Raw genomic sequence first — 12,458 nt, 5'->3', positions numbered from 1 at the left:
CGCCTGCTTGGGTTGCTAGGATCTGAGCGGTCCGGTGGGAGGAGTAGGGCTTTGGGCTGTAGGAGCTGGTGCTGTGTGCGGACGGTTTCTTTTCTGGACATGGTTCTCCACTTGACTGTGTGGAGATGACTGGCACCCCAAACTCCACAGCAGGGGCTTAGGTGTCTGGCAGGGTTCTCTGTGGCTTCCAGCAGAATACTGCCTGCAAACCCCCTGCCCGCACAGAAAGCCAAAGCCCCAAAGCCGCTCCCACTTCTCAGCCTCTGAGCCCAAGATCCCCCCAGTCCTCTCTAGTGAAAAGATCAGCACCGGAGCCTGTGTTGACAAAATGCTTCTAAGAACCCAGACACTGTAACCCCTTTTCTCAAGTGGCAGTTGGGCAGAAACTGCTCAGCAGGTCACAAACCTGTTTTCTCTTCTCCTCGGGGCAACAGAGCTTTCCCTGAGGCCTGCACCTCAGTAGGGGAGGCCGTGTGACAGAGTCCCTGGCCAGCCAGCAAGCGCCATGGGACCGAGGTAAAGTGTGCTGCCTTTCCCCGCACTTTCCCTGCACCGTCCTTTCCTTGTGTCATTTCCCCTTCTGCAACTTGGCCTTGAAGGAGGTGAAGCTGAAAGGAGGGAGGAGTCAAACTGTGCTCAGAGGATGCTACTTTCCACATCTCACTCCAAGGCCTGGGGTTTCTAGCCGCTAACATCAGCCAGCGCTCGGCATCAGAGGGGCAGTGAGAGGGGAAGAGCTGAGTCACCGCAGCCTTCCTGGCTGGGATGCCTGCCTTCCCCTCAGTCAGAGCTCCCAGGGCAAGAACACGTGGGGGGGTTTTAATGAAACTGAACTATTCCCTAACTGGCTGAAGCAAGCAGTGTGTCTTTCAGTTCACTTGGGCCCTTCTTTGATACTCCGTCACTTTCAAAGGGTTATTTAGATTTGATTGAGCTAACAAAATAAACTGTTCTAAAGTGTGTGTGTGCAGACCTCAAGTATACCCATTGTCTTAAAACTAAACAGCTCAGGAATAAATAAAATCTTTAAAAAAAACCAAAACAAAAAACAAAATAGAACAAAACTAAACAACTCAAGAATCTTGAAAGCATATCTATGCTCTCACATATTAATCAGATTTTAATGAAATTTGATATGGTAGAAATTAATAGAGGCTGCAATCTACAACTAACATTAAGGATGACAGACAACAATAAATTATGCAATCAAAAATTTAATAACAAAGATACTATTTTTAACATGGTCAAATATACTTGGCTAAGTCCAGATTTTAAAAAACAAAAGAATCTAGCCCAACAGTACAACCATACACCTTTTTTATACAGAACATTCCATAGATCAACAGAAAATACATTTGAGCACAAAAATAAAAAATATTTAAAGAGAATCTCTAAGCAGCATTTTATTTCTGCAAAACAGACATATATCTTGTACTGATTAAATATCTACAAGTGCTTTTCCTTTACAAAAATACATATATTCTTAATAGACTAAGTCATTAACAATGACCTGGTAATCTTTCACTTCAATTTGAATGATTTATAAGCTAAATCTTACAACCACAAAAAGGTTTTTATCTGTATTAAGATGTTACCACTTTTGACAAAAAAAGCTTAAAATATCTTATATTTCAAAGGAAAATTAGCAACATAACTGTACAATATATTCTAGGATGGTTCTGTCACATGAGGGCTACTCTATTAAAAACTGGTGCTTGCTGTTGTGTTGCCAGATGTGGGAAGGCCGCGGACACTGGCGCTCTCCCACAAGCTCTTATCCTGGGCCACAGCTTCATAAGGACACTTAGGCCCCCATCCCCATTCTAAAAAATACAGCAAAAGAAAACCGACCCCCCCAAAATGGTAGGCTGATCCCATGACATTTCTAACATGTAGAACTTCTGCCTGTTCCAGTGGACGGAGGGGAAGTCTAGGGATAGACGATCTGTTTTCTAGCTCTACATTGCCCAGAAATATTTACTCTTCATTTGTTCTAGATTAGTTTCTTACTCCACAAAGCTCTAAAAGGTGAAAGAAAACTAGACCCAGTATTTTAACACCTCTGTTTCATTTGATTCTCTATTTGAAGAGAATTAAAACTAAAGGGTATTTCTGAAGGTCTCAGTATTGAATCCTAGAAAAAGGGGCATAATGAGTATACATATTTGAATGAGCATTTAAAATAAATTATATTTAAGCTTAATTTCATAACTTTCTGAAAAGGAAGTGCTTAAGCATTTTAATTCTATTTGCAAATACAGTAAGGATAGTGAGTAAACATACTATTTGTGAAGACTACATTACATGAGGAAGAGAATAATTTCAAATTACTGGGAAAATGTCTTTGCTTTAAGAAAAAACCATAAACATCTTGTATTTAAGTGCATTTTAATGAACTTTCAATCTGACGTTTTTCCATCAAAATACTACACACGATACTAGGTATATCAAGTAAATCCAGAATTGGCTGGTTATTTTGTGCTTTCAAAAGGGTTTCTGAGTCTCTAGTATATTTAATATTTTTCAGGTTTTCACAGACCAGATCTGGCAGACATGTTACGTGCCTTAGGGCAGGGATATAAAGTATTAAGAGCATTTTCATGTTTTCTCATCCCAAACATTAAAGTTATGACGAACTCCTTCATTTTTTGCAATTCCTATAACCAAAGTCTTACTGGTCTTAAGGCTTAGCCTGTTGGAAGATTCATTATGATAAGCCAGAGTGTGTAACAGAGTGTCTCCAAGGAGGTCTGTCTAGTGGCCGATCAGAGAGACTGAACCGTGTGAGCTGTACCTTCAAGGTGGCCCCGGTGTCCGCTCACAAGGAAAATGGGGGTGGGGGTGGGGGGGTGGCAATGCTTCCTTGATGCATATGCTCTCGATCTGGGACCCACTGTGCCAAGCTGGGCTGTGCGGCTAAATTCTAATCACAATAAAGTAATCACTGAGAAACAGGACAAAGGGTTACTTTAAAAAATAATAGGCTTTTATGAAAAATTTGCTTTTGGATACAAAAAAAGCATTTACTTATGGAAATCTAATAGAATGTACTATTTTTCTATACATGTAAGCAGCATGGTCAGCACTTCTACTAAAGTCTGCCTTTAGTAAAATTTCTTCTGTTATTAAGAACCCAGGAACTAAATAAACCTAGTTTTAGTTTATATGGCCTCCATGAAATGGATTAAAGAGCTTCTCAAATTAGAGTTTAAATTTTCCATTTTAGTTTTCTTTTCAAAGGATGCATTTCTCCCCCTTGCATCCAGGGGGAGCCAGTTGTGGCGTTTCATCTCTTTCTCACCTTTGAGGATTTCCCAAGACCTATCAAGTGATGCTGGAAAAACGAGGGACATATTTGAAAGGAAGTGTGCTCTGATTATTGCAAGAAAAACCCACATTTGATTGATCTCATCACAAAAATTCAGTTTAAAGCCTTTCTTTGGTGATATTTTAGTAGTTACTCAAGGTTATTGAGTTACTAACTATATAAAATTAAACTGCAACCTAAAAAGTTCCAACCTCCAAACTGTTAAAACTGTCTCTCTTACCATGGTTATTAATGAAAAGTAGAATGTCTTTGGTGATCTCTATTTCTTATGAAAATCTTTCAAAAAGAGATTACTTTAACTTTAGTGCCTAGTTAGATACAAAACCATTCATAAGAGACAGGTACAGATAACTCAAAGTTTATGCAACAAATCTAAACAGAAATGCACTTTAGCAATGAGGCACTTTCTCTTAAAGATTTCAGTAAAGCTAAACAGCTCACAAAATTATATAACACCCCCCCCCTTAGAGAGTCATTTAAATTTAGATTAAATTGGAGTGTATAATGTAGTTGAGCAAACTCATTACATTTATAAAACATGGCATATTCGTATGGGACATATTTCCAATGAATAAAGAAATAATACACTTTTAGAAAAGTAATTAAAAGATATTACCCAAGGTACCTGCACCCCAGACTGAAAGACCTTATATTACCTCATCAATAAGCCCTTTAGTTCATTTTTTAATACTTCTTAAAAGTGCTTTGTTAATCTAGAGAAAAGGCTATATTCTGATTCTCTTATTAATGGATGTGATGACCATTAATAAAGTGGGATCTATAGGTCACAGTCCTTCTTTATACCCTGGGTTCCTTGACCCTCTTACATCTCTGATATCTAAGGCAGAGAAAACAGGTGGTAAAATCTTTTATGGAAGTAAAGTTCTCTCAGTTCTTTGCTTAAGAAACAATAGATTAAAAAATTTTAACCTGATTCCCCAATTTTGTGGATTCAAATGATTATTTCTACAGGTTATTTATATAAAGACTTTTATTAGTACCCTAAGCTGATAAAACTAACCACAGAAGTTGCCTATATATTTTTTTCTGTACCTAGTTTCTTACAAATTCCACAATCTGACTTAGGGGATAATTAGTGTATTGCTAGACATGATAGTGGTCCCATACTTAGAAAATCATATTTGAATATACCAAAAGAAGTCGGTTGAAGAAGTCTATGGTCCTTAATAGTAACATTGTATTACTCAGGACCATCACAAAATGAGTACCTTTCCCTAACTCGTAACTGATACCTTTCTTTACTTAAGGTTTTCTTTCACATGTTTTGGCACATATTCCATTGCATTTCAGTGAAAATGTTAACAGGTTAACATGGAATAACGGAGTTTTATATAAAACTATTCTCAATCCCATAATTGCTTCCTATGTATTTCCTTGGAAAAGAGTGAAATTACATGAGATGAGGCAGCAACAGGCCAGATTGAAAGATTTCAGGTATACAAAACTGATTTAAGGCTGTAACTTTGGCTGGAGACCCAATCACATGCAGGTCTCATTTGTGGTTTTTAAAATGCACTCTCAATCCATTTTGAGTTAATTTCCATATGTAAAACACCATTTTAATCACTGCGATTTTAAAATTTCTTAGAGATGTCAGGGAACTGGATTTCATAGCAAAGCAAAATAATTTCTGTAGCAGAGAGTAAATTCCGTTCTTGGTTGAGTGTAACCTAACCATTTTTAAAGCGTTAATAAAAATCTGCCTTTCAAATTCTGCTTGTGAGTCCTTCCAGGCACAAACACAATCTAAAAAAATGAAATTCAGAGAGCATTGCCATAACCTTTGTCACAAAAGTCAAAACAAAAACAATAGAAGACTTTAATACAGACTCTCTAACTTGAAACAAAGACACATGGAAGAGATAATTATGAAGTTTCAGCCTTTTATGTTGTGAAATATATCAAGATTTAGCTGTATTTTGTATGTTTTTTAGAGTTGTACAATGTTACAAGAAGCATTTGAGATTCAAAAGGCATTAATCCGTGATACATTTTACTGGAAAATGTAGCACATCTATAATGTATACAGTATAAAAACTATGTGTGTAACACACAGATTGTGCTCATATCAGATTTCTAAAAGAGTTTTCCTAACTTTCAAGATTTTTCTTAAGTTTTAGAGGTTAACTTGTTTATTTTGAAGCAATTAATAAAACTTGATTTCCAAAGAAGTTTTTTGAAAACAACTGTAAATTTTAAAAGGTTTAAAATGAAGTTCTTCATATAATTTAAGGTAACAAGACTTTCTTTGACTTGCAGACTAATCTCAAAATGAATGGAAGACTTAACAAAACTGCAAAATCAAGGACATTATCACAGCTCTGAACTTAAAGAATTTACGTAAAAAACCAGAATCCCGTTTCCCCCTGATTACTACAGGATCTAAAATGAAGTATCCTCAAACCATTAATTTCGGTTAGCATATTTACCTACTACACAGCATTTATTCTATTTTACGCATATGGTTTGGAAATGTGATAGGTAACTAACAGTTTTGATTGGTAATTGCCTTGAGACTTCTGAAATCCATAAAATAGCTAATGTTATCTGCTCTAAAAGTCCTAATATTTAAAATCATCCTAACCCTCTGCATGCCACAATGACACATACCTAAGGCCAACTTAAAAAGAGAGACACTGCACTCATTAAATGGGAGCCACAATATAATGATGCACACATAAAACAGGCTATACACAGTGACGTTTCATGAAGCAGCACCTGCTTTTCATAAGGCATTATGAAAGTTTGACCTTACTGATGCATTAATTTTGTTAGAGTAAATGTGACCAGTTGTCAACGTCTTGAATGGTTGTGAATCCAACCTCAGGTCTCCACGAAGTCCCTCCCATTTTCCATCCTGAGGGCTAAGCTGCTCTCCTTGTGCAACTGGCAGACTACACAGCTGGAGGACTGAAAAGGTCTACCACTATCATGTGCTCTAATGATAAGAATGATTGGCATTCTTCCCCAAAGACTTGCACACTCAAGAGTGAACTATTTCACACACAAAAAGCTTACTGAGAACAGGACAGTGGCTCCAAAACCATTCTTCTAAGTACTTTTCCTTACAAAAAAACTTCAAGAGACAGTAATTATTTCTTGTACAGTACTCTAAACAAAAGTTAATAAAATATTAAGTATGTGAACACTGCAACACCACACAGAGTCATAGTACTAGTGTAATCAAACATCAGGACAGTCTGGGAACAGGCAAGCAAGCTACGTGGGAGGCTGGACCGTGGCTGCACAACTAGCTGATGCCAACCCTGGCCGTACTGGACACCGTGAGACGGCAAAGATACCTTATGCGGGTGGTTCAGTAGCAGAATGGCACTTGGTTCACTCTTAATAGAAACAACATAAATGTAACTGACAATTTAGAGACAGACAAATGGCCTTATTTGCATGCTGAAAATCTGGTTGTGTCCCTCTTGTCCACACACCGTTCACTGTGCGATCTGTTGATGAGTAAACAAAGTGCAGGATTCATCTCGGGGGGATCGAGGCCCCTTGGTCTAACCGAAATCAATTCTTGGTCGATACTGCAATACCATGGGGTAGGACTACAAAATAAAAACAGGATAACAGGATGATGAATGAGACTGTGTTTACCTGAAAGCAATAAAGATTATATATAAAAGATTTTTAGAATGCAGCATTCTACATTGCAATATTTCCTGGTACTAGTGATTATGACAATTAAATGAAGACTAGTTACCTTTAAAATTATTTTTAAGTTGCCTTCCCCCCCCGCCCCCCGAATCAGTGAAGTTTTCTGTACTCTATGTAACAAAGGTCAAGTTCAAAGTCTCACTGATATCACACCAGCTGGGTATGTGACCATTACTAATGTAACACTTAGCGAGGGCCAGGGGAGGACTGAAGGTTCAGGGCTCTGCATAAAGACATTCATTCCATCCATCGTTAACCAGGTGGGGCTGGATTCCACCCAGAGCTGCTGTCTGTGGCAGCCCACTGAGTCACAAGAGGTAACAGACCTCTTGCTATGAATCAGTGAAACTGGGACAGTTTTCATGAATCACATTTTTTAAAAGTTAAGTTTGACACCTTTTTCTTTTTAACATTTAAACTTTAATGGTCCTTAAAAAAATGCTGAAAAACAAGTAGGTGTTCTATAGAACATTAGGTTGCTACCTCCTCTCAACAGTTAGTTGATACAACTATATTCACTGCGGACTCTTCTATAATTGAAAGAAAGGTTCAGGTGGTCCTTAGTTGTTCTGACTCTGGAAAAGGTGTCCTACATCACCACACTAGAGACGGACATGCCTCCTGCATGCGAGAGGCACGTGCCACACAGCCACCTCTGTATTTGTCCCGCGATTTGACTCTCATTTAGAACCTAAACATCAGAGTCAGAAAGGTCTGGAGAACCAATGGTTTTCCTTTTTCTGAAAGCTGCAGAGTCCCTTTTAAATGCAATTTTGAGGCGCAACTTCTATAAAACCAAGACAGTGTGGAGACTGTCACTGATGGTTCCCCTTCATCTCCGTGTAGGTGAACATAAATCTCTAGGAAAGAAAATTGTGTACTTTTTCATACATGTGAGAGAGATGAACCAAGGTTCTATAATCCTTAAAAATGACCATTTCTGTACTGATCTTAGCTATGTTATATACTGAGAAGACTCGTCATTGGAGTCTTTTCCCATTCAGCTCAGGATGGGAATGAAAATTTCTAGGTCTTGCCCTTTCCAGCTGAGGACATTAGGTGATGCCAACGCCAGTCCTAAGGGCTGGCATAAAAGTCACAGTCTCTCAAGATTTCCATGGTCTAAATCTATTTTGATTTAAATTTTGTTTACTTGTTTTTACTTAGAATTTGTTCCTTCTAAATGAGAGTGTCTGGGAGAGGCACAGGAATCTGCATTTTATAAAAAAAACTCCCTGGGTTTTCTGAAGCTCAGCCAGATGTGGAGACTGCTGCCCAGGCATCCTACCCTAACTTGGATACTTCCCATTCTCCCTGGCCCAAGAGGCAGCTTGCCCCCTGTCACAACTATCTTCCTGGCTGTGCTCTCCAATATGGACTGTTGAATCGCATACTTTTGGCAAATAATTAAGCCACTCGTTCTAGAATCCCTTCATAATATATAGAAGAATCCATCATTGATTCTACTGGGATAAAGGTAGAGAGGGAAGTAAAATGCCTCAGCTGTCTGTGGTCAGGATCTTCTGGTTTTCGCTGAAAACCAGCTGGTTTTGTTCTCCAAGTAACCATTTGTGTTTGGTTCTATGAAGACACATGAAGTTTAATCTTACTGAAAAGTTTTAAAATGCTGGGAACTGTTAAGACATACTTGTTCTATTTGTATTTCAGTTTGCTTTCTGTAGTAAAATGGCACTGCACGTACTATCATGAAATATGGCACGTCAACCCCTAGTGTTCAGTGAGTGTCCTGAACAGACCCACTTGTAGAGTTGCTAGTCCTCAGTCTCATCATGTCCTAAAATAAAAAATAGACACTTCCACAGTATATATTTCAAATGTGATAACTTTAGAAAATAATGCTGACCTTCACTGATGTGCTGCTTTTCTTAAAAAATCTTTATCATAAAAGTAAACGTGACAGATTTGGAAAATACAGAAAAGCACCAAGAAAAAAGCAAAATCATTTAACCATACCAACATTCAAAGATAACTACCATAATTATTTTAGTGTATATCCTTCTAGCCTTTTTGTCTATAAGACTGTAACCATGCCACACATATTGTTTGGAAAATAATTTTTTCCACGTAAAATTGTAATTTCCATTAAAAAATTCCATGACTTCTACACTATTTAATATCCCACGTATTTAATATCCCATGATATTTCTAAAGGATGACTATAATGCTTTTCTATAAAAGAATTAAAAGTTATCAATAAATCTTTTGTTATATGTTTTAGTTTATTCCTTTTTTTGTGTGTGTGATTATAAATTAATCTTGACCCAATGATCAGGACTGGTTCCTAGAAGTGGAACTGCTAGTTCCACTGCTGCTAGTTCAAACAGCACTCACATTTTTTAGGCTTTTTGATAAATACTGTCACACTAGGCTTCAAGAAAGTTATTCTATCTTTACATTTCCAAAAGATATATGAGTGCTTTCTTCAATGGCCTCACCAATAATGAGTACTATATTTTCTTCCCTCCTAATATGGCAATTTAAGCATAAAATATTATTTTATTTCTTCTAAAGAAATTAACCATTTTAGTATGCTGATTAGTCAGTTTTGTTTCTTTTGTGACTTTCCTAAGCATGTCTTTTGTTCATTTTGTTTTGTTTTATTTTTTTTTGTTCATTTTTCTAAGGAAAGGTAAACTTTGTCTTATAGATTTATATGAATTCTTCATGTATTAAAGACATTAAAACTTTCTGTCATACATTGCAAATGTTTCCTCAGTTATGGTATTTTTGCCGTGTACTTTTCTTTTTTTTTCTTATGGTTTATATCTTTTTTTTTTTCCAATTTATTTATTTTCAGAAAAACAGTATTCATTATTTTTTCACCACACCCAGTGCTCCATGCAAGCTGTGCCCTCTATAATACCCACCACCTGGTACTCCATGCCGTGTACTTTTCAATATTAACAGTCAACTTGGTTTGTCTTTGTTTCCCCTTACATGTACAATGAGAAAGGCTGTCTCTACTCTGACATTACTCAACTATACTTCTTCCTGATCTTTGATGGTATCAGTTTTAATATTTACCACTTAAGTCGTGAGAATCTCCTGTAACATGAGGTATGGACTACATCTCCATCCCTGTCACCAAAGGTCGCAGTAAAATTTATTGGAAACAAACCTAGATCACACTCCCCCCCCCCGCCCCCGCCATCTATACTCTGAGTTCACTGATTACTCCTGCCAACAGCCAACTGCTGTCTCTGCTCCTGCCTCACTGGCCTCCTTGCAACCCTCAAGCAACCAGATATAACCACTCCTACAGGTCTTCCCACTGTGTTCCCTTCTTCTGAAGCACCCTACCCCAGATACACACATGGGCTAGTTCTCTCACTTCCTTTTGATTAAGAATCACCACTTCAAAGAGGTCTTCCCTTTATCTAAAATACTCTATTTATGTTTTTACACTACAAACTGTATTCATTTATTTTTCATCTGTTACCATCATTAGAGCATAAGCTCTATGAGGAAGAATTTTGCTCATTTTTTACATCTGTGTCCCCAGAACCTAAAAGACTGCCCAGTGCACTTAAGTGCTCAATTGGTATTTGCTAAATGAATCATTTTTAATTCCGCTAACTTGAAATACTCTTTATAGACTCATACATTATCAGACAGCCTGTTCCTGAGCCATTCTTTTGATTTGTATGTCTGTGTTTAAGTCAGTACCTATTTTAGTGACTTCAGCTTTAAGACACATTTTAGCATGTGGCAATGCACGTGCCCCCTGATTACTCACTGAAAAATGTGACTGACCAGAAGCACTAGTTGATACTTCCTGATGAACATCAGAATGACTGATTGTGTTAAGTTAAACAAGAATCTGGTAAAAGTGTGCTTGGAACTACATCTAACTCCATAATTTAATTATGGGGGAGAAAAGACATCTCTATAGTATCTCATATACGATTTAAATTTCTTGTGTGTGAAGTGGTATTTTGGTTATTGATGAGGAAGTTTTTGACCTTAGAAAATCCATGCTGAAATATTTAGTGGTTACTGTCATGATACTTGCAATTTACTTTCAGACGGCTTCACAAAGAAACAACAGAATTATAAAGAGATTAATAAGATGAGAAAGGAAGAGAAGGAAAAAAGGGACAGAAAATATAGCAAAATGTTGATTAGTAGAAATCTAAGCAAAAGTAAAGGATATTCCTTTGTATTATTTCAACTTTTGTTTTTTGGAAAATTTTCAAAATAAGTTGGTAGGAGAAACTGGGACTTAATAATGAATTTTATCAAATGCCTTTTTAGTATCTCTTGATGGTTTTGATTTGACTGTGTGTTTGTCTGCATAAAATATGTTTCTACTATATAACATACATTACTTCCCTCCCCCAATATTAAGCCATTCTTGTATTTCTGGTAATAATACTATTTGGTCTTGTTATTCTTTTAGTATATGATTTTAGTGTATTATTTATTATCTTTGTATTTGTATTCAAAATGAGATTGATACTCATTTTCTAGTTGGAGGTTCTCCATCAGTTTTTGGTATCATGATTATGTTACTTTTATAAAATGAATTTGGAAGAATTCTACCTCTTTCAACAATTTTTTAAAAGATTTATTTATTTATTTGAAGACAGAGATCACAAATAGGCAGAGAGGCAGGTGGGCGGGTTTGTGGGGGGAAGCAGGCTCCCTGCTGAGCAGAGAGCCTGATGTGGGGCTTGATCCCAGGACCCTGGGATTAGGACCTGAGCGGAAGGCAGAGGCTTAACCCGCTGAGCCACCCAGGTGCCCCTCTTTCAACAATTTAAAACAATTTAGAATTGGAATAATTTATTGCTTGAAAATTTGAGAGAACATGACCATAAAACTACTCAGACATCCTTTGAGGAAGGATTATTATTTTCTTTTATGATTTAGTGATTTACATTTTCTTTCTTCATGGGTAAATTTTGGTCCACTGGTAGTTTCCTAGAAAACTGTCCATTTTGTGGAACTTAAAAGTTTTTTAAATTTTAAAATAGTATAAAGCTATATACATTAAGTTTTCTTGAAATAAGTGATAACTTTTTCTCTGAAAATTTCTAATTGAACTTTGGCTAAAGGTATATCCTGTTAATTGTAAGTTCAACTCCATGACAGGACTAAAATCCACAATGAAGTGTTGAAGAAAGAAAAGGGAATTTGTGAGGATTTAAAAAAATCTGATCTTATTCCAGTTCTCTAATATTTTAGGTCAGATTTTATGAACATCTTTAAGGAAATAGACATCAGTGCCAAGAGTGAAAGCAAAAAACCAGGTATGTATCAGTTCTAGTTCAAGGCAGAAGCATCACTAAAATTTATCATCCCAGTTAAAATGTACTTTTATTAGGTAACTGGAAAATGGATAGGAGGAAAGTTTTTCTCAGTGCATTTTAAAATTAGTCCTCTTTCGTTTCTTCATTAAAAGAGGTAACCCAGA

The 12,458-nt window shown here is 36.8% G+C and overlaps 1 protein-coding gene across 3 annotated transcripts in view; it reads right to left on the bottom strand.

The window, feature by feature from the left end:
* Positions 1 to 1,198: 1,198 nt before the first annotated feature.
* PCGF5 (polycomb group ring finger 5) overlaps positions 1,199 to 12,458 on the bottom strand; it is a 124,540-nt gene continuing 113,280 nt past the window's right edge. For all 3 annotated transcript variants that reach the window (XM_044240089.1, XM_044240091.1, XM_044240090.1), the window contains one exon: positions 1,199 to 6,912. In XM_044240089.1, coding sequence (XP_044096024.1) covers positions 6,865 to 6,912 — 48 coding nt within the window. In that variant the 3' untranslated portion in view covers positions 1,199 to 6,864. The remainder of the gene's footprint in view (positions 6,913 to 12,458) is intronic.

Source organism: Neovison vison, chromosome 2, assembly GCF_020171115.1.
Source record: "Neovison vison isolate M4711 chromosome 2, ASM_NN_V1, whole genome shotgun sequence".
Taxonomy (NCBI): domain Eukaryota; kingdom Metazoa; phylum Chordata; class Mammalia; order Carnivora; family Mustelidae; genus Neogale; species Neogale vison.
Note: the sequence above shows the minus strand (reverse complement) of the source record. Positions and strands in the feature narration are given on the sequence as shown.